The 23,550-nt window shown below is 35.2% G+C and overlaps 3 protein-coding genes across 3 annotated transcripts; 2 read left to right on the top strand and 1 right to left on the bottom strand.

Moving 5' to 3' along the window:
* Positions 1-283: 283 nt before the first annotated feature.
* Positions 284-4,219, top strand: LOC145004015 (uncharacterized). The gene is made up of 2 exons (XM_078962920.1): positions 284-783; positions 3,059-4,219. Exons 1-2 carry the CDS (start codon positions 343-345, stop codon positions 4,034-4,036), a joined length of 1,419 nt encoding a protein of 472 aa, XP_078819046.1. The 5' UTR covers positions 284-342; the 3' UTR covers positions 4,037-4,219.
* Positions 4,220-15,098: 10,879 nt separating this feature from the next.
* On the bottom strand, positions 15,099-16,872 carry LOC145004577 (Pentatricopeptide repeat (PPR) superfamily protein). The gene has a single exon (XM_078963520.1). It carries the CDS (start codon positions 16,838-16,840, stop codon positions 15,470-15,472), a length of 1,371 nt encoding a protein of 456 aa, XP_078819646.1. The 5' UTR covers positions 16,841-16,872; the 3' UTR covers positions 15,099-15,469.
* A 2,078-nt stretch (positions 16,873-18,950) lies between these two features.
* LOC145005670 (vesicle-associated protein 1-2-like) lies at positions 18,951-21,588 on the top strand. Its single transcript, XM_078964786.1, has 8 exons — positions 18,951-19,192; positions 19,324-19,394; positions 19,627-19,708; positions 20,439-20,554; positions 20,638-20,805; positions 20,929-20,970; positions 21,095-21,172; positions 21,265-21,588. Exons 1-8 carry the CDS (start codon positions 19,141-19,143, stop codon positions 21,370-21,372), a joined length of 717 nt encoding a protein of 238 aa, XP_078820912.1. The 5' UTR covers positions 18,951-19,140; the 3' UTR covers positions 21,373-21,588.
* The last annotated feature ends 1,962 nt before the right edge of the window (positions 21,589-23,550 follow it).

The raw sequence follows: 23,550 nt of genomic DNA, 5'->3' as shown, positions 1-23,550 counted from the left end.
ATTGTGTACAAATCACCTCCCTTAATAAATCTAACAAACTAAAATCAATAATTTTTGTGATTAATTTAACAATATGGACCTAATCGGGTTATTTCTTTAGCATAAGAAACCACAATGCTAAAAAAACAATTGGATCACATATTGATTTGGTTACCAATTTAAGTCGGGTATGGAGAGACCCACTGGGCTTAGGTTGGGTACCGTACAACCCTAAAATAATGTACGTTACGCATCAAAAGTGGTACTCTAGATATCCTCTTAACACACGAATAACAATCGGTTAAATCCAACCTATACACACAATTTCCCTTTCTCTTTATTGGAAGAATTAGCGGAATAGCCATGGATCCCTACGCTGCTGCTCCAACCTACCCTCCACCACCTTCAGCGCAAATTCAACCTCCAATCCAAGATCCTTACCTCTACAATCAACCTCAACCTTACCCCTATTATCCTCCTCAAATCCCCCAACAACAATACCCTAATCCTAATCCTAATCCTAATCCTAATCCTAATCCTGTTTATCAACCCCACCCAGAACAAGAACCCGCTCCGATTCACCCTCCTGGTGTTCCAGTTCAGAATGACCCTAATCATATCGCTGCTTACCAGCAAGGCTATGCTCAACCCCATTTTCAGAATGACCCTTACTACCAACAGCAACCACAACCGCAACCGCATCAATTGAGTTATCCCGATGCGGGTATGGTACATCAGGGTCAACAGCAATGGCAGCCGCAGGGGCAAACCGGTGAATTTGGGCTTACTGCGTTGTACCCACCGGTAACCATAATTGTTTTTGTTCACTAAATAACTATGGCTTGGGATTTTTTCAAGAATTACACTCTCGTTATAGGGTATTTGATGAATTCGGATTCTGTTATGCATTTATTTAGGTATATCAAGTTACCATTTTAATATTTTATAACTGAGTCTTGATTCAAAATGGAGTTCCGAGTGGGGGTTTGAGACTTCTGTACTTGCTGATCTTTTTACCCAATTGCTTAGTTGGCTGTGTGTTATATGAGTTTCTTCCCTAGATTGTTTTTTTTAATTGTTTTCAACTTTGAGATGATGAGGGTGGTAAAGTAACTGAAATGGCACCTTGACTTGAGTTGAGGGTGATGGGCTAGGCATTGCTTTATCACTAACCTATCAACACCAATAAACGTCTTTAAGCTATGACTGTGGATCTACTTTTAATGGGACAATATTCCTAAATCCTACAAACTGATCCTCCTTATAACAAGATATTGAAACTTGGCAAAGTCTAAACATTTATTTTTCTATATGATTTTGCCATATGTTGCCATCATCTTGTTATTAGAATGATAAGTGGATGAGTTTGGAAAAGTTAGCATTAGGCAATGTGTTTAACTCTTTAAGTTTGGCATGATTAGATGGGGTTCACTCAGTGTTTTAAGCCCATTAAGTAAAAAAGAAAATTCTCCTTACTACAGCATATAAAATTGTGAACCACACTTTTTTTGTTCCCAAAATTCAAAACCTATCAGCTGAGCTTGACAGCTTTCTTGGATATAGCTTGAACAGCCATTGGAATGGCTTCTATTCAAGCCAAAACAACATATTAATTATACTTAAAACTTGTTTTTCCCCACTGCAGAACCGATTAGCCACAAGCTCTTAGTCTGTTTGAAGATTTTGCATGTTTTGACTGTTTATATGGTACATAAATATTTCTCATCTTGTAGAAGTGAAGAAGAGGCTTCTGTACAATAGGGGCAAATTTTAAAAATTAATTACTTGAACTTTTAAACACCTCTACTATTAAGTATTAACCACAAAAATAGATTGCACCTACTAAGCCTCTCTCTCCTTGACCACAAAACCCTAAAGCAACCATTTGGAACTTTACAAGAGGCAAGATTTATTGAAAACCTGTAAATACTAAATACCTTCATTGTTATGGTTGCTTTATAGTTCTTGTGGGAAAGGAAACCCTTTTGGTTTTAGACATCTACATGTGCCATTCAGACGAAACTGTAGCCAAAGTTCTCATTCTAAACAGTCATCCAATGATCTTCACCTTAAGGCTGCTTTTGTTACATGGGACTGAACAAACTTTCTAGGGCTATTTTTGATGATGAGGTAGCAATGTGGCATCCATGTCTTTTTTGCAAACAAGAGATACCTTGAGCTGTCATGTCATGTGTAACAAATGGGGCCTAAAGGGTATCATTGGAAACTTGTATTTTGCTCGTTGGTTGATGAACCTTTCTTCAGGATTTCGTATTCAAGCTTCTTGAGGCATGCTGAATCACTCATAGCTTCTTGCAGCAGTTTCTTTGTTGAGGGAAGATGGATCTTCTTGAATTTCATGGAAAATTACGAGTTCGTCCTTAGTTCTTCAAAAACGGGCATTGCATAGAAAATGTGAACTGTAGAGTAAACTAACGGTAATATTACTCCTGCTTTCCCACCCCAAAAGGGATACAAACGTAACTTTCAAGGTAGTGTTACTACATTTCAACATCAAAATAGATATTGATTTGCAAAAAATCCATATCATTTTGTATTTGAAATGTAGTTTGCTTCACCTCTAAAGTTAACATTTTCTTTCTTAATAATGTATGCACCAATGCATACATCTCAACTTTGAAGACCAAATCTACGGTTTAGAATTCGATAGTAAGGGCCTATTTCATCTTTGTTTTTTTTCCCATTAAGTGTTGTTTGGATAAACGATGCTTAAAAAATATTTAAGAAACTGATAAATACACTTGGGAAAATGGAAGGAAAGAAATATGTAAAAGGTTAGAACTTAATGGGGAAAGCTTCCTTTACTTGAATTTTCATTATTCGGTAGTTCTTTCTCCATTAAGTAAATGAGAAACACTTATATATATAGCTTATTAGATCAAGTCTTGTCTACATAAAAGAAACTACACCAGAATATTTTTAGTGGGATAATAGTATTTCTTGCTATATATATACAACTGTTTAACTTGAAACTTCACTAATATTTATTTACATTAACACCCTCGTTGCATCCTGATTTTACATTTATACCCTTGTGTGTGACCGAGTTATATTGCAGAACGGGCAAGGCCAATTTAGCGGTTCGGGGAGAGGCACGGGTAGAGGAGGGTTTCGGGGCGGTGGTCAAGGAAGAGGCCGGGGCAAAGGGCGAAGTGGTAAAATCACCACCGAGCCGAAACCACGAGCTATGGCATGGTGTGAACTTTGTCGGGTTGATTGCAACACTCTTGAAATACTCGAAAACCATAGAAACGGGAAAAAACATAAAAAGAATCTAAAAATTCAAGAGGATTTACAAAAACTCGCAGCCAAAACTCAGGAATCACAGATTCCCCCCGCCCCGGAATCAGAAGAACAACAGAATCAGAACGGGTTAAAGAGAAAGACGAGGGAAGTGGAACGGAAACCGGTTGAAGCCGTGAAGAAACAGAAGGAAATCGTTCCATTTATTTGCGAGCTTTGTGATGTGAAATGTGAATCGGGACCCACATTTGACAGCCATTTGAAAGGTAAAAAACATGTTTTTAATCTTCAGAGATTTCAGGAACAGCAAGCTACTTTGGGACAGGCGGCGCTCCAGGCTCTTTATCCTGCACTCGAAGCACTGTATCCTGCCCTTCTTCAAACAGTTACTCAGAATACTAATGCTTCCACTTCTACTCCACTCGATCATCAACTTCTTCAATGGCTGCAATCTTATTTGGCCCAAACCGGGTCCACCATTCTTCCACAAGTCCCAGGACCCGTACCTTTACCGGGTCCGGCTTTTGGAGCATTGGGTCCGACCCAAGAAGGGCCCGGACCCATACCTGTACCTGGTCCGGGTTTTGTGGTTCCGGGTCCGACCCAAGAAGGTCCAAAAGAGGTAACTGGGACCCAGGTGGAGCCCGTGAAGGAGACTGAAATCAAGATTGAAGAAAAAGTGGGACCCGAGAGTGGGGCCGGACAGGTTGAGTCGAATAGGGAACAAGAACAAGAACCAAAAGCAGAAGAAGAAGCAAAAGTAGAATTAAAAGCAGAAGAAGCAAAACAGTGAGAATGTTTTTTTTTTTTGGATATGTAAGGAGTTGTTTTTATGTTTAGATGCACATCACATACTGAATGATGATGATTGATATGAGTGTTGGCAAGATTAGTTGTTGTTTTGATGATGGATTGTTATTTACTTAAAAGGTTCTCAAAGAAATGGAAGAAATGGAAGGTTGGTTGGTTAACTTTATGTTTTGTATAATTTCTCTTATTTTATGGAAATAACTTGGACTGTTGGTTTATGGTTCGAAAGATGATTCGGAGGTTTTACCAACACAATTTAGTTTAACAGTTACTCCATCTCCATATGTCCCAAAATTATTGTCCTCAGACAAAAAAAGAAAAAACGAAAATTAAGGAAACATTGATTACCACTAACTTTTTAACTTTTTAAATGAAATGATAGTGTTATCTTTTTATTGCATTTAATTTTTTGCTAGATGTATTTAATTTCATGGTAGTTTAACTAATAATGAGGGGTATTTTGGTAAAATGAATATTCATTTTTAGAAGTAGACTATTATTTTTAGACAAACCAAAAAAGAAATATAAACTATTAATATGAGACAGAGAGAATATTTATTAAAACATGAGAGAATGCTTTAAAAAGGTAACAATGATTTTGTGTTGTTTACGTTTGTGTTTGTGCTTGTTTTTGTTTTTGTTTTTTTGTTTTTTTTTGTTTTTAGTTATTATTATTACAAAATATATCATTTGACTTGTTGTTTTGCTTGTATTATGTTCTTATGATTTGTTGTAGGTTTCCAGTTCAAGTACGCATTTTCTGACGATGGTTCCGACTAAGTTTCGGTCATCTTTTTAGATGAGATATGATTTTTTTCGCCGATTTTCGATTTCCCGGTGAATAAGTATCTTGTGCTCTATTCTTTCTTGTACTTTCTTTCCCCTGTATGCAACCTCCTCTTATCTTCTTCTTTCTTTTCTTGCTCTCATCTGTTTTAACTATGGTTCATGATGATTTGGATGGAGGCGGTCGAAGGTTGGCTGAGGAAAGGAAAAAGGGTGATGTATGGTGGTGAAGGTGTTTCGAGTGAGGAGTTCTTCGACATGTAGAGTGTAGTTGGTGTGATGGTTGGCTGTAATGGAGGCTTGATGGTGCAAATGGTCGAATGGTAATGGTGGTCAACTTGCAATGGCATGACAGGAGGTTGTTAAGATGGTGGATGATAGGGGGATGTAAGTTTTGAAAGGGTGTAAGAGGTGGTAGTTATTTTGGTGAAAAGTATACTAGTAAATACCAAACAAAGTAGTAAAGGCTGGGATGTTGTAATCATAATCTCAAACAAGATTCGAAGGCGCAAAACACAAGAATTACAAGGAAAACCCTTGATATTGGTTAAGATCTATGACACAAAACCTTGGGAGCCGAAAATATCTAGGCTACCTTTGATGATTTTATTGAATAATTGCATGAGTACAAGTATTGTATGTTTTGTTACAAAGTAAAAGTAAAAGAGAGTGTGTTCATGTGTGTTTTTGTGACCATAACTGCTAATTTGTACATAAGAGTTGGTAACGACTATAAGCCATATCCTTAGAATCTTAACATTATATGTAACGCCTGCAGATTCGGGCTAGTCAATTTAGAAGCAATAAACATCAAAAAACGAATTTTTGATAGAAGATTATTTAGAATAAATAATCTTAACTAAGTTATAGTATATGTCACAAGAGTTCCATACATATAATGAATGCTGAACTCAGTTCTTCGCTAAAGAAGAGCTTTCGGCTTAGAAGTTTTGACCGCATAGAGCCTGATTCTTCGTTAAACCCCTTGTAAGTGAGTTATGCTTACCCTACCTTAAGTATAGCTGGTGTTTAAGTTCATTATCGTTATTATGAACCTATAAACAATATATGTGCTAAGTATTATAAATTATACAATGTGTTATTATAATACCTTTTAACTGCTCGCAGTACGAGGAATGTGGTTTGAAGGGCCGCATAGGGTTGTTGGATATTAGAACAACTTAAATGCTAAAATGGTCCCGCACTCTGATATTTCATGTCTGGCCCCTATCTGTACATAGTAGTTGAAAATGTAAAAATAATAATATAGATCGACAGATTCTATAAACAATAATGTGAATCAAATAACAAGAACAATGATCTAAGTAGTGCCGAATGCTTAGATTATCAAAGCTCTAGAAGAGTTCAACGAGAACTTCTCTATGAGAGTTAGGTAGGGTGATACAATTGATTAACCCTAATTGTTACATGCATGCAATATATAAGCTAGATGGATAAGCATAATACACGAGTATGGATAGGCCATCTTAGAGAAATAAACCTATACAAAATACATTTGACATAATACTAATAACCCTAACAATCTTCACCTTTGTGTCAAATAAGGAAGGAGTTCTCTATTTCTGTTGTCTTTTTCGTACATTTAACAATTTTGACATTAAGTTCAGAAGAGTGTTTCGGATAACAACCATTTGATATTGTCGGAAAAACATTTATGATCGCCAACATCATTCAATTTCACGCTTCGGTTAATTCCAGGATGTAGTTCAAGGCAGATGTTGAGTTTAAATTTTTGTCTAGCAAAAACAATATACATCTCTAAAATTTCTGATCACTTTTCCTCTGGTACACCACACTCCAGTTTTCCTTTCAAATTTTGCCCAACTTCATCTTATTTAGATCCTTCTATTCTTCTTCTGGTTTCAAAATCAGTTTCTTTTTCAGCACAGCTGCGATTTCCATACCCATTTTGCAAACTCTTGAATGTAGCAAATCAACATTCTCATAAGATGAGCAATAATTGGCTCATACTTCTGTTCGTCTTTGGACAAAATCAAGGATAGAGAAATCCAATCATAAGGATTCATACAAGGTAGATCAGCAAGTGTAAATTCAATTGCAGTGCGATTGGTTCCTCTAAATCCCTTGAATTTGACGTTGATGAAGCTTTTAGTTGGAATGGGAGCATAAACCTTCGTTGCGGCGAGCTTTTGTAAACTCCAAGTTTAGAATTGAGGCTTGCCATACTTGAGATAGAAAGAGAAGAGCGTATGATTGACATCATTATCAGAAAGAGGAGCTCTCTCAATCTTCTCAAAGCATCTGAATATAAACGCCATAGGAGTAATTGGGAATTCGAGTTGCGATTCTACAGTATTGTCTAGCTTAAATGAAAACGAAGGCTCCAACCAATTGGTACTTGGTTCATCAATCGTCTCCTTCTGAATCCTTTCCAGAGTTCACAGAGGAAAGAGGGACTTCTGAGTTGCAAGAGTGACTTTTGCAATTTCAGCTTCAACCTCAGTCTCTTCTAACTCACGTCGAAGATTTAAAAGATTATCAAGTTCCTTATCGCATTTCTTCTTCACAAGCTTTTCACCTTCGGATAACACTTCTTCCTCATCAACATCATCAACAACTTTCTCTCTACCATTAGATATAAAAGCTTCATTATCCTTCTGATCTTTTGATTTTGGTTTCTGTTCTGTTTCGTCAGTTGGTTCAACAATCCTTTCTTGGGTTGTTCTTTCGTATCTTCATCCCCCTTGTTTCGGAAGAACATCAAATTCCGAAACACCCTCTTTCTTGTTAGGCATGGAAAACACTAGTTTGAGTTTGTCGGCAAGATGCTGTCGTACCGAGACGGTGAGTAGAGAATCACGAGTCTCAACCAGTCTTCACAAATATTGATTGACCTCTGAAACGTAGCTCTTGATAACAGTTTTCTCCGATTCCAAGTTGTCAAGATGCTTGTTGGTGTATTTCAACTTCACGGAAAGAACCTTAGCCTTCTCAGTCTTTTGAGCAAGTTTGTCCATAAGACTGTTTTCTATAGCAAGATCTGCCTGAAGTTTCTCAATCTTGGACACAACAGAGGCATTAAGTGCATCATTATCAGCCTTGATCCCTGAGCGGACATGAGAAAGAGATTCCTTCTCAACTTGCAGATTAGAGCCATGACCTGCAATAACCTTATTGACTACTTTGGTATTTTCATCAGAAGATCTTCAGAAGTCAGCCATGAACTCTGTAACTTCAATATGTAGTTTTTCGACTTTTTCGGTCATCTTAGTAAGGGTTTTCTCCGAAGCCTGTATAACCTTTGTGGATTCTGACAGAACTTTTGCATTCTCCTTCGTGATTGTTTCAATGACAGCTTGATGAGTCTTGAGAATATACTCATAGTTGGTTGAAGATTTTGAAGACTCAAGAATAGAATCCAACTTTTCATTTAACTGTTTGAATTACCCTTTGGTCATTGGTGCTTCATCATCATCATTGTTTTGATGAATGGTGAAAGGGATGAAAACAAAATCTAGAAAGTGTTGTTGATCATCCCCAAAAATAATATCTGGATCCTCATCACAGAATGATGAAGTGCTAGAAGTGCCTTGATCCAGAGTAACACCGAAAGTGACACTTGCCCCCATATCAGATACGTTGTCAGTGACTTCTGGGGTACTTACAGCAGATGTTGTAGTACCTGTAGAATATGTGAAGAGTGGAGTATATAATGGAACAAAAATATGGGGTAGAGAAACACCCACATATATCTTTGGAGGTAGTGAGGGAATAGAAGAGATTGGAATTGTTGTTGTAATCGGAGAGGATGTTGGAGGGTTCATCTCAAAGAAATTAGAAAATGGAGTATAGTCAAAACACATATATCTTTTAAATGCAAGTATTCCAAAAACATTTCTAACTAAAAACATTTATTAGAGTTCAGCCCAAAATCACATAATGCGAAAAACATGGGTGTGTGCACTACAATCAAGCTGAGCCCTTCCTTTCCAACCGTTGATACTTGAAACCATAAACAAAACTGTAAGCACGTCGTGGTCTCTGACAGTTTTGGGGTTTCGTGCCCCGAACTTCAGAAATTCATAACTTTCGCATACAAACTCCGTTTTCGACGTTCTTTATATCGACGTGAAGGTGAGATTATGTTCTACAACTCTCGTTTAGACTCTATTGGCTAATTTTGACTTTATTTTTAAAATATTATAATTATATGACTTATATATTATTTTTAGTAGGCCGGGACAAGAAAACTACGTTATAAAATCATAACTCCTTCATCTGACGTCCGTTTTCGTCCGTCTTTCCATCGTTGCAATACTATCGATGAGATATTCAATTCTCACTTAGATTGTTTTGGAAAAATATCTCTCTAACGTAAATTCACTATTTACGTCGCACTGGGTCGCGCTGGGTCATGCCGGTTCTGTCGCGAAACTTCGACAGGTCATAACTTCTTCGATATAACTCGGATTTTGGCGTTCTTTATATGCACGGAAACCTTGTGACATATACTACAACTTGGTTAAGATTAATCCTTATAAATAATATTCCATCAAAAAGTCATTTTTGATGCTTATCATCTCTAATTTGACTAGTCTGGATCTACGGGCGTTACAATTGAACCGCAACCATAACTACTACCACAAAGATAAATGATGAAGACTTTCAAGTTACTTTACTGACTTAGCATGTTTGCATAGTTTTGTACAGTGAACCTTGCATGATCACTGAAGTCAATATGATATTATTTGTTTATTTCAAATGTAACTTTTCGGGACTCTATAAATACAGGATAACACCTAATGTAAAACACACCTTCACGATCTTTCTGAACTATTATTGAAATACAAAGATCATTCATCTTTATTCTATCTCAACTGATATTCCGAGTTCCTCTTCACTTTTGTCACACCCCCAAACCAGAACGACAGAAACGTTCGGAGGCGGAGGACGTCATGTACAGTATCATAACAATTGTATAATAGTAAAACAAGCAACAACATCCATTGTATTTAAAATATAGTTAATACAAGTGTGTTCTTAGAATTGATTGTTTGACACCAAAAATGTATAGGAAAATAAAAGAAGAGTTTTGAATAAGCTCCATCTTCTCAAAACTTGAGTAAGTGTATCTGTCTACTGGTTCCCTGAGAATACAAGTTATTTTGAAAATAGAGTATCAACATTTAAGTTGGTGAGTTCATAAGCATTTAGTATTAGAAATCTATCTTTGTTTCATGATAGAGTTAGTGTGTTTCTCCAGAAAATCGAATATTTTCTCTATTTAAATGAAAAGTAGTCTTAGGCCTTAAGAGTTAAGACCAAAATGTTTGTATATTTTTGTACTCTAAAATAGTGTAAGTGTATGGTTTCCATATATGTATGTTTTCTTTGATAGAAAATAGTATACTGCACTTGTATGAACTCTATAGTGTATTAGTACTGGAAATAATGATAGGTAGTCTTATTACTTAGAATAAAACCACTGAAGTGGTATTTGTTTTGTAAACCAAATGTTTAATTAATGCTTACTATGAGTGAGATTATAACTATACTGAACTGAGTAGTGGCCTACATGACGTTCTTCAGGCATCGAAATGTTATGACATTTGTCACCCCTGGACCTGCCAGTCCAACTGTAGCTAACAGTCGAGGTGCGGGATTGCCAGTCTCATATAGATCTATACACAAATTCACGCCCTCCCTCCAGGAGACTCTAGTTTTAAAATAGGACTTAGCATGTACCTTACAAGGTACCATGAAGTAGTGTCTCACATTCTAGTATTAACTCGTTTACATATAGTGTATATATGTTCTCTTGTTCTTGTATATGAATAAGTACTTGTAATGAAAAGTAATTTGTACTTATGTATTGATTTATGTAATGTATTATTGAGCTAGTAATTAGTGTGAATGGATCTCAAAATTATACCTATTATAGTTTACAAGTGTTATGTTTATACTGAAAATGATTAACAATGTTATTGAAATAAGTTTAATACTTATATATATATATTTCGCATGTATAATTAAGGTTTAACTGACAGTCGGACAGGTGATCCTACCCTAAGCCTACAACCAAACAAGGAACAGGAGTTAAGGCAAGTGCAATAGTCCTAAATCTATTAAAACCTAGTTATACATACATACATACATATATATATATATATATATGTATATATATATATATATATATATATATATATAGTTTTAATAAAAACAACAATTTAAGAGGTTGAAAAACAGTTTAAAATGGTTTGATAAGTTTATAAAAGCATTTAATATTTTAAAATGATTTGTAATCGTATGTAAGTGTTAACACAACTATCTTGTGTTTTGCTTGTATTCTTCCCGTAAAAGCATTTAAAAATGGTAAAATATAGGGGTATGAACCCACCTTATGTGAGTATCCGAGTGAAGATACAGTGTAGTAGCGTTAATTCCACAAGATAGATCACGTAAAAAAACCGAATCCTAATAGCATTTCACACAATATATATGTATATAATTAGCGAATATAGTGGTAAACATGTTACAGAATCGCCTAAGATGTAAGAATCACTTACAAATAGGAGTATTAGAAGTGAACCGCAAGGGAGATAGGGGTTTTCAGCCACCTATGGGTTTTCGGTCACTTGATGATTCAATTGGTGTTCTTGGTGAAACCAAGAAGATCAATGTGTCTTCGGTTGTAGTTAAGGAGATGTAGGTGATTTTCGCATGATACTTGAGAGAGGAGTAAGGTTCTCAGCTTGTGTTATTGAGAGGAAAAGAGGTGTTTTCGGTTGGAAGGTGAGATAATGAGGGCGAGTTCTCAGTTCTATGCATTTATAGTAAGATTTATTGAAGTGACACTTGCATTGGAAGGTGTGAAATCACGTTGGAATGGGTGTCAAAGGATAGAACTTGGTCTGATTTTGGTCAGGAACTCGCATCGAGTAAACACGTGTTTGGTCGAAAATGGTTTGCTGCCTTGCATGATTGCGATCCGAGGAGTTTACGGCCGAAAATGGTTTGCGGTTTAAAACAAGTGGCCTTTACGAGGGTTTTCGGTCCGAAGGCTTAGAAGTTGTGAGATTTATCGGTTTCCAATAGAATTTACTTTTTGCTTTAAAAGCCTTTTATGCTTAGACTAAATACTCATAACTAGATATAAAATTTTATTTAATCAACTTATTTCTAATCATTTGACCATTGGTTGACTTTTACAAGTTTGAAAATAACGGGTTGTCACATCATCCCCCCGTTAAATGGAATTTTTTCCTGAAATTAAGTCTAAAGTGATACACATGGACTAAGGAAACAAATGTGGGTACTTTTGTTTCATTTGATCTTCCCGCTTCTAAGTGAATTCAGGTCCTCGCTTAGCATTCCAGCAGGCTTTCACTATTGGTATACAACTTTGTTTGGTTTGTTTGACTAGCCTATCCATGATTTCTGTCGGTTCTTCCATGAAGTTGAGGCTCTCATTTATCTCGATTCCATCGAGTGGGATCTCAAGAGTCTCGTCGGATAGACACTTCTTTAGATTAGACGCGTGGAAGGTAGGGTGTACGTTGCTAAGTTCTTGGGGTAGTTTGAGTTTGTAAGCTACTTGGCCGATTCTAGCGATAATCTCGAAAGACCCAATGTACCTTAGATTCAATTTGCCACGCTTTCTGAAGCGTATCATGCCCTTCCAGGGTGAGACCTTCAATAGCGCGCGGTCACCAACCTGGAATTCCAAGGGTTTTCGTTTTTTGTCTGCGTAGCTCTTCTGTCTATCTCTAGAGGCATTCAATCATTCACGAATTTGAACAATCTTTTCAGTCATCTTTTTGATGATTTCCGGGTGTGAGAGTGTTGTCAGGAACTTGTCCTTTAGCTAGTTGCGTATCACCCACTTCAGCCCAGCACATAGGTGATCTGCACTTCCGACCATAAAGGGCTTCAAATGGAGCACCTTTGATACTGGTATGGTAACTGTTGTTGTATGAAAACTCAACCAATAGAAAATGGATATCCTATGCTTTACCAAAGTCAATCACACAAGCTCTCAGCATGTCTTCTAATGTTTGGATCTTTCGCTCACTCTACCCATCAGTTTGTGGATGGTAGGTTGTACTTATGTCCAGCCTAGTTCCCATGGATTTTTGTAGTGACTGCCAGAATCTTGAGGTGAATCTACTATCTCTATCAGAGATAATAAATATGGGTGCACCATGCAATCGCACAATCTCTCTAATGTATGTTCTGGTTAGTTTCTTGTCAGTTTCTTTAATTGGCAGGAAGTGCGCGGACTTGTTTAACCTATCGACGATCACCCAAATGTTATCAAGACCACCCGTTGTCTTGGGTAACTTGGTTATGAAATCCATTGTAATCCGCTCCCACTTCCACTCAAGTATTTTTGGTTGCTGAAGCAAACCTAAGGGCTTTTGGTATTCTATCTTAACCTTGGCACAAGTCAAACACTTTCCCACGAAGGTAGCAATCTATGCTTTCATGTTTGGCCACCAATATAACTTCTTGAGCTCCATATACATCTTATCTGAACCTGGATGAACGGAGTATCGTGTCTTATAAGCTTCGTTCATGACAACGTCTCTAAAACCCCCAAACTTCGGTGTCAAGATCCGGTTCACGAGATATCAAACTCCGTCACCCTTGAGTTCAAAGTTCTTTTCCATTCCTCTTAAGGCTTCACCTGCCACATTTTTGGGTTTCAAGGTTTCATGTTGAGCCTCTTTAATTTGTGTAGACAGAAGCGAATGGATGGTCATTATCAGTGCTTTGACTCTACGACATGAGTAGTCCTTTCGACTAAGGGAATCAGCTACTACATTGGCTTTGTCGGGATGATAACAAATTTCGCATTCGTAGTCATTTAGTAGTTCTACCCATTATCGTTGTCTCATGTTCAACTTCTTCTGATCGAATATATGTTGAAGGCTTTTGTGGTCTGTGAAAATGGTGCTCTTTGTACCATATAGGTAGTGTCTCCAGATCTTTACAACAAAAACTACCGCTCTAAGCTCAAGATCGTGAGTAGTGTAGTTAACTTCGTGTGTCTTAAGCTGTCTTGAGGCATAGGCGATGACATTTCCCTGTTGCATAAGAACACGGCCAAGTCCTTGGTTGGATGCATAGCAGTATACTACGAAATCTTCTATCCCTTCTAGAAGGGACAATACCGGTGCGTTGCATAAGGCTTGTTTTAGCGTTTGGAACACATTTTCTTGTTTCTCTTCCCAGTCGAAGGTTACACCCTTCTGGGTCAAGGTGGTAAGTGGTTTAGTGATCTTTGAGAAGTTATGTATGAACCTGCGATAGTAGCCAGCGAGGCCTAAGAATTGACGGTTCTCCGTAGGCGTTCTTGGTGCTGATCGATTGCTTTGATTTTGGAAGGGTCCACGTGAATTCCCTCTTTGCTGACCACTTGACCTAGGAATTCGACTATCCAAATCCAAAATTCACACTTTGAGAACTTGTGATAACATTGTAAATTGAAGTATTTGTAACTATCTCTAAACTTAATTTTTTATTCCAAAAAAAAGGTTTACTTATAACCTAAAAACGGTATTATAAAATAGTGCTAAACGAAACACTGTGTATTCAGGTTGCAATATTCCTATTTCAAGACAATCAAACACTCACTTTAAGAAAAATAATATCAAAAGAAAAAGAAAAAGAAAAAAACAAAGGTTGTAAAACAGAAAAATCAGAAAGAAAACGTAATGCACATGACTTAAATTTGATATTTACCTAATATAATAACATTTCAACAACAATTGGCATTGAAAAGAAAAGTTGGAAGTTAGATTTGATAATCACAATGAGACTTTTGATAAAAAAAATGTAAACGAAGAAAAATTTACGAGGCCTAAATGTATAATTGTGTTTTTTGTTTGAGTAATTTCCGGGTATACCCGCTATCCGACCCGAATTAAAACTCAATCTACCTGAACCCGAATACGCGAAGTGCAATATAGGTCGGATATCGGTTATTATTATTTATTTTTTTTGAAACTCGAACTATCCGAAACCTAAAAGTTATATCCAATCAACACCCCTAACTTGTTGACATGCGTAATTTGTTGTTTTGGGATTAGGTTTAGTCATTATTTATTGTCGAATATTTTTTCTCTTTTCAAATTTTGATGGTGTCATGTTATATGATTTTAGCCATAAAAAAAATTAAGGCGTTGTAACCTTAAATGATCAAGCAGCAAAGATGATATTATGCAGCATCGGTAATTTTAATGCGACAAATATATTGAGAGGTTTAGAGAATAGTATTTATTTTGTAGGGTTATGAATTCCTAAGCTTCAAAGAACGTGTTAGAATATACATAAAGTTGACTTATAGTGGATTGCAAATGTTGACTTGAAGGATTACATATGACGCTTCAAAACAAAGAAAAACTCAAAAAAAAAAAAAAAGCTTTGAGATGTAAATCAAATAACAATACATAGAAAGCCAGATGACTATCCATAGTTTTCACCTCCCTTCCATCATCCTCTAGCTTCCTAGCTTCCCATGGTGAGTTGCCCTAGAACCCATTTGAGACCAACTTCAAGCACTAAATCTTACTGTAATTTTGTCTCATTGACATCAGTCTCAGTCTTGTTTTTCTTATCATGTGTTACAAACGGGCCCTTATGTCAATCATCCATCCTCACTTTCTCCGTTCAATAACTCGGGTCTCAATTTAGCTGAGAGTCCTTTTGCCAACATCTCTTCATCATACTTTCTTGCCATATCAATCATACCCTTTTCCACCAAAGCATCAATCAAAGCATTATAAGCAAATTCATTCGGACTCAAACCATGATTTTCCATCTTCTCCCAAACTATAAAAACCGGTCTCAAAAAACCCCATCTCCCAAATTTCCTTATAAGCAATACATATGTATCCATAGTTGGACATACACCACTCTCAATCATCCTATCAAGCATTGCAAGAATCTCATTCGGCTTCTCCAAGCACCTGAAAATGCAATGATAAGTGATCACATTGGGTGCACATCCTCTCTTAGACATTTTATCGAGCACCTTATATGCCTCCTTGACCCTCCCATTTTCACAAAGAAGTTTAACGATTGTATTGTAAGTTACAACATTTGGTTCACAGCCTAATTCCAGCATTTCACGACCAAGATGAACAGCCACATCAACGCCCTCTGAAACACCGATTGCACGGATAACAGTGTTGTATGCCACCACATCCAGTTTAATCCCTTTCTTCTTCATCTCTTTATACAGCTTCACAGCCTTCCATGGCTTCCCGCTCTTGCATTGAATGTCCATGTAAATTGAATAAGAAAACAAATTTTTACTAATTCCATCTTCATCCATCTGTTCCCAAAACTCTCTACACTTAGACCACCACCCCATTTTATACCACCCACGAAGAATCATGTTATACACTTTAGTACCCATCTCAAAAGACGCAATCTTTTCTTTAAACTTCTTATCTTTACCTAAACATAACTCTTCTGCTTCGATTACATGTTTATACTCACACAATGCATCTATAAGATTCAAGAACGACGTCTCATCTTTTAAATTAAATTCTCCTGACTTATCATATGTACTGATTGCTTCTTGAACAAGGTGTGCGGAAACATAACGCTTAAACATTACACGAAATGTAGTATGGTCTCTCTCAGGCATTTTATCGATCAGTTGCCATGCAAGATCATATTCGAAAAACTTACCCAATATATCAATCATGTGATTATACGTTTCTGTTGTGTGTTTGAACCCGTATTCCGATTCAACCCAATTGAAGAACTCCATAGCGCGTTTCCAATCGTTGCTGTAACATGTTAGAGTTTCGAGGATAGTGGTTCGGTTGACTATGTGTTCTTCTCGAATTGAAAGATTTTTATCTGGGGTTGATCTTGTTGGTGTTTGATGATCGGGGAACGAGATGGGTGTAGGATTTTTGGGTATGGAAGTGTGAAATTGGAGTAAAAATGAAGGTCGGATCTTGGAAACGAGGGAGGAGAGATGGCTGGGAATCAACGGCTTCATTGTATTGTATGTTTTGACTTTTCAACGGGAGAGTTTTCTATCTGATTTTCAAGGGCATAGTTGTCATTTTGATGGAATTAAGATGTAGTACTTTTGTAGGGATGACACTATAAGTTTATAAATAAATAAATTAAACTATAGTTTATAAATAAATAAATTAAATCATTTTAATAAATGAAAGAACATTTGTTATTTTATGATATTTATTAAATAAATAATATTGACATGTTAATTTATTATCTTTTTTAAATTTTAAAATTAAAAAAATCATATAATCTTATATTTATATATATAAAATATCAAATGTAGTAAATATTATAATAAATTAAAATTAATATATTTTTTTATTTCTTATTTTAAAAAAATATTATTATTTATATTTTAATATTTTATTTTTCTAATCAATCTGTATAAAGTTTACATCTAGTGATTTATATAGTTTACTTCATTAATGTTAAGCTAAAGAACTAAGTATTATTATTCATATTATTTTTTTATATACTACTATTATTTAGCAGTAGTTTTTAATTTAATCATATGAGTAGACTAGAAAACTTACACAACCCATTTTTATTTTCAATTTTTAATTTCATCTAAATTACGATATTACATTCTAAAAAGATAAAATTGCAAAAATGATCCTTGTGGTTGGCAAAATTATGTAGTTTTGATCAAAAATGAAATGTTGGTGCATCACTAGTCCATTTTTAAATACCTTGTGTGGTTTTAGCCCCTATGGTTCTATTTTCTTGTGTTTTTGGTCCACATGCCACCTAAAAGGACTAATATGCCCCTTAAATAATTATATTTTAATTTCTTTTATTTATTTTCTTATTCTTATAATAAAATGAAAACAAAAACAAAATAAACCCACCACTTACACACACACATACTCTCTCTCTCTCTCTCTCTCTCTCTCTCTCTAAACAAAAGGAAATGTGTTCTTCTTCCTTAAATAAAGTTGTCAAGTGAAACACCCAAACACCCTAAAATTTTTGAGATTGTTCTTCATTCATCTTTGATCACCTGAAAGAACACACACCATTAGAGTGGTTGATTACCTGTGAAATCAAATAAAATGGCACCCTTTTCCCCATTTCCATTGCTGTTAATTAAAACAAAGTTGGAAGAAAAATTCTTACCTTTTTTCCTTGATTTTCGATATGTTTCTTTGTCATCTGTCATGAACATCGGCCGTAGTGGTGCTTCGGTGAGCCATTGAGACAACAACCTTACCTCTCGCATATATCTTCTTTTCCCGTCAAAGCAAACGCCACCGAACCACGTGTGACTTCATGCTTCTCGTCTGAACTCTTTTCTGGCCTCCTTCCCATTGAAACCCCTAGCCACACCGAGAGGCGGCGATTTCTCTTCCCAGTGAACGATAAGAGGCAACGACCTCTTGTTTTGCTCGCCCCTACTTGTCAATTCGGCCACTGGACCATCGATCGACATTGGAGCTGTTCCCATTCGTATTTCTTTTTCTCCATCGGACGAGGATCGAACTCCTCTTCCTCCCAATCGATTCTGCCTCCGTTCTTCTCTTCGTGTTCCATTCATCCGCACTCGTTCATTTGAGTCCGGTGATTTCTTCATGGAGATGGACGTGCTTGCAGGTAGTGATGGCGAACAGTGTTGGGACTCGTTCATTTGTGTTTATGTGTGTGTTTTTAAGAAGACGAAGTTAAAGAACCCAGATAAAGATTTGGTTAGAGAGAGAAATATAGATATGTGTCTGTGTGTAAGAGAGAGTGAACATGATGGGGGTGAGTTTTTTTTTTTGAATAAAAATAGATAATAAAAAAATGGAAAAACAAATTATAAGGGTATAATGGTCTTTTCAAGTAGATAGGGACAAAAAACAATAGAAATATCTAATTTTGGACCAGTGGTGCACCAACATTTTGTTTTGGACCAAAACTACAAAATTTTACCAACCACGGGAACCGTTTTTGCAATTTTATCTTCTAAAAATATGTAGTTTTCTAGTATTTTCAATCAAACACAATTTTTTTTAGTGGATCAAAGATCGGATGCATAATTTAGCCAAAAATAGCTGTGAATCGGTCTGAACCGTAAAAAGTGAACCGGATAAGAGTAACTGCTGCCTAATCATAATCAGATGACAAAAGAAACATCGTCATCTTCGATTCAAAAACAAGATCTCTCTCTCTCTCTAGATTTTCTGCCGTCGGTTACAGAATATACCCTCTCCGGCTAATCACCGGGTACAATTACTTCAAATCTTTAGGTATCCGGTGACGATTCATTAGCGATCTCGTTCGAGAAAACAAACAGAGATGAGTACGGGAGAGCTTCTCAGCATCGAACCTCAAGAGCTTCAATTTCCTTGTAAAATCCTAGATACTTCTACTACTTAAATTAGTTTATTTCACAGTTCGCCTTTTCATTCCAGATCTGTTGTCCTTTTCCCCTAATCAATCAACCTCTGATGATTTGTAATTCGCTTGTGTGTTGTATAGTCGAATTGAAGAAGCAGATCACATGTTCCATGCAACTAAGCAATAAAACGGATAGTCATGTGGCTTTCAAGGTATTATTACTCTCTTTTGATTTTGAACTCAAAACTCTTCTTTCTGTCTCTTTCGTGAACTGGAAATGTAAAGCTTACTCGTTAAGGAACTTTCTGAAGTTATCAGTTTAATTACAATCATCTGAAGTTGTTGAAGTTAAATCTTGACTACAGACGTTAGCCTTTAAGAAAATTTAGAACAAGATCGAGACTAATTATTGAAGTATCGTTTTTCTGTTTTGCTGAATTTCAGGTGAAAACTACGAATCCGAAGAAGTACTGTGTCCGGCCTAACACTGGGATTGTGTTACCTCACTCTACTTGCGATGTCATAGGTTCGCTCCTTTCCCTTTCCCTTTCCCTTTTCCATTGCGTTTGTTTGTTGCCTGGTCTATTAATGGCTGTTACTTGATACTATCATCATCATCATCATCTATAACATGCTTGCTCTGTTCTAAAACATTACAGAATTAGGGTAAATACTTAGATCTTGAGAAAAGGGTTTGTTGTCTCTAACCAGAATTACAACTCACTACCCAGAGATCATCTACATTAGTTTTCATCTGCTTTCACTTTCTCTTGATGTTCTGAAATCAATTGCCATAATTTTATCTGCCCACATTGAGATTTACAAAATCAACTTCTTATATGATCCCACTCAACACCTTTCCTCTTGAGGTCCCTATCTCATATAATACCAATTTGTAAGTTTGTAAAGCACAAGATGTAGATGTTTGTACAAGTAAAATTTATTATTTATTTTGGATAGAAGAGTATAAAGTAGGGAATTGAACATATAAAGTGTTTACACTTTTCCAAATCTTGGGTCCCATTTTGCATTCTTTACTTTTTCAAGCATTAATGTTATGCATTCAAATTTCAACATCATTGATGTACTCTCTTGAAGTGAATGATATGAAAGTAGAAGCAATAAATAGGAGAGAGATGATCATGATCTTAAACACCAGCTTTTACCCACTTTTCTTATCATTCTATAATACTAGTAAACAGTATACTTTAGTAACTTAATTATAAAGATATTAAGATTAAGTCTTTATTGTTTAGTTACAATGCAAGCTCAAAAGGAGGCTCCTCCAGACATGCAATGCAAGGATAAGTTTTTGCTTCAAAGTGCAGTTGCAAGTCCTGGAACTGCACCAAAAGATATCACTCCAGAACTGGTAATTAATTAAGCTAATTGTTCAATCTTTAAACTATTAAATCTTTACATTAAAAAAAATCTTACACATTTGATTGTTAATAGTTTAATAAAGAATCAGGAAATCAAGTGGAGGAATGCAAGTTAAAAGTTAATTATGTTGCTCCACCACAACCACCTTCACCAGTAAGAGAAGGATCTGAAGAGGGTTCTTCTCCAAGGGGTTCAATTTCTGATAATGGAACAGTAAATAATACTATAGAATCCAATTCTGTAAGTTTTAAATTCTATTTTTTTTTTATTACTATATTATAAATGATAAATCTTTTTTACCATGTAGATTAGTTTAGACTTTAGAGAATTGACATATGAATGTATGCATTTTAATTTCTTCAGGCTCCAAGATCATTTGCTGAATCTCACGAAAAGTCATCAGAGGTTAGTTAGTTAGTAACTTTCATTTATTGTGTATTATTACATTATTGTACTTTTTTTCTTCTTATTATACTTTATGAAAATACTTCATTAACATTATTTATATCAATCTGATTTTTAAATTCAGGCTAAGTCCCTTATTTCTAAGTTGACTGAAGAGAAGAATTCTGCTATTCAACAAACTAACAAGCTTCACAAGGAACTGGTAAATATCTTTGTTTATTTTTTTTCTGTTTTATTAATACTTGTAGTTGTAATTAGTAAAGAAATAAATAAATACAAATATTTTTATTGCAGGAATTGTTGAGACGTGAAGGCAAAAAAAGCAATGTTGGTGGTATCCCTTTGATATATGTTGTGATCATTGGTTTGATTGGGTTGATTGTGGGATATTTGATCAAGTAAAAAGAAAAAGCTTAAGTCTCTTGTCAATTTTGCCATAGGTGTTAGTAGAAAAAGAAAAATATGCTCAAAAATGGGTAACCTAATTTGTGGTAATTTAAGGAGATGTTTTTTTCTAATTGTGTCTGCTGATTGTGTTTGAGTTATGGGTTTTATTTAGTATGATATGTGTTGTAATAACTTTTACAAATGTTTATTATTTGGTGTGCTCCTCTTTTATCTCTTGTGTTTTCACTTGTAAAATATTTAATCCATCTTTGTCAAGTATTTAGCTCTTTGTGACTTGATTAAAAACGTAACAGTCTTGTATCTTATGATTCAAAGGTTGTTAGTTCAAGTTTGAGATTATGCAACTTATGTTCAATCGATTATTTTGGATAGACCTAAAAGGAAAAAAAAAAAAAAAAAAAAAGTTGTGGCAAATCTATCACACGGTTAAATTTGTATTAAAAAGTTACGACCAAATTTGTAAAAGAAATTTGGCTAAAGGGTAATATGTAAACATAATTATCTTCATGTATTCATGGGGTTTAGTTTCCTATAGTTCATGTATTTTGCGTTGTTATTGACCTCTCCTGTTAACCATACGACTAATAACTTCATAGATGACTGTTTACGTTTTTAGTTAATGGTTGGTTAGGTTTTAAGTTCCGATATGGACACTCATGCATTAGATAGGCTTGTTAGGTTAAGCTAACTAATTCGTGTTTTCATTTGGCATTCAACTCACGAATGGTCCCTATGGTTTGGAGTAATTTACGTGATTGATCTCTAATTTATTTTTTTAACTCGGAAGGTCTCTACTGTTTGTTTTTGTTACACGTTTAGTCTTTATCGGTGGGATGTTTGTTTATTTAAATAATAAAAAAGTCAAGGGCAAAATAGTTTTTTTAGGTAAGACAATGACTACACGAGTAACAATAACAAACGGTATGAACTTTCCGAGTTAAAAAAATAATTTAGAAACCAAACGCGCAAATTACCCTAAACCATAGAAACTATTCTTGTAATTTACTCATTTGAAAATAAGCATGTAATTGTAAAGTCTATTGGTGTCTTACATGTAATTATTATCAAAAGTGGATAAGCATCACATTTACAGGTGGCAAAACCAGCCAAGGGTAACAATTTTATTTATATTAAGTTTTAGGGCGTGAAGGTAAGTGCAGGAACTCAGTCCTAAATATTGCACACAGTTTGCAATAAGTAATTATTTTTTATTTATATAATAGAAATACTAAATGTATAGTAAACATATTATAAAATTAATTTTTATCTGATAAGCAAGCTGTTAGCTAATAAAGTAATATTGTCTGATAAAAACTAATTGATTTGTTAGATGACAGTTAAATTGACATAAAATGATATATTTGGAAAACTTGTAGAAAAAAAAACCCTATGAACTTATATACAAGTTATCTCAAATAGTTTTTTTTTAATTATTTTTTTTTATAAATTGTGTATCACCTTCTTTAGTGGTCTTATCAAACGCTACATGTAATAAGCTAAAAAAATAAGTTAGCTTATACACACCAAATGCGACTTAAATATGGAAAACTATGTTACCATTGGTCAATGAGAGATTTCAAGGCAAGTGAGATTTGTTAGGGATTTTGGGTGGCGCCAGAAATGGGGAAATGAAGGATTTTGGAGGCAGGGATGGAAAAACATGAGATTTCAAAGATGGGTGAAAGGCTTCTCTGGTTCCCTTGTCCTCTTTTGTCCTATTGACAACCTTAAATTAACTTTAAAAGATTTGTCACTTGGAAAAATGTTACTTCTTATTACAGAAAATGTTTTTAAGCATATGTAAACTCGTAATTCCTTTACATCCATATCAACATCGCCTATTGATTCCTAATGATGCATGTTCCTATCCGCTAAATAATATACATCGTGAAGAATAAATTAACCTTATAAATATGGTAGATAAGTCATTTAATGAGTATTAAACTTTGATTACCTTGCAAATGCCTAGTAACAAATTGTATATTAGAGGGTTTGAAGACCAAAGTTCAAGTTCGAATAGAATTACAAATAGATTAGATTTAAAAAAAATTTTAAAAAAAATTAAAAAAAAAAAAAAGAATAAATAAATAATTGTGTGGTAATTTATCCCGGTAAATGGTAATAAATGAGTAAATTAAAAGATAGCTCAAAGGCAAGATACTCTATACACAC

The sequence above is a fragment of the Lactuca saligna genome, chromosome 7 (genome assembly GCF_052625555.1).
Source record: "Lactuca saligna cultivar CGN05327 chromosome 7, ASM5262555v1, whole genome shotgun sequence".
In the NCBI taxonomy this organism is placed as follows: Eukaryota; Viridiplantae; Streptophyta; class Magnoliopsida; order Asterales; family Asteraceae; genus Lactuca; species Lactuca saligna.
Note: the sequence above shows the minus strand (reverse complement) of the source record. Positions and strands in the feature narration are given on the sequence as shown.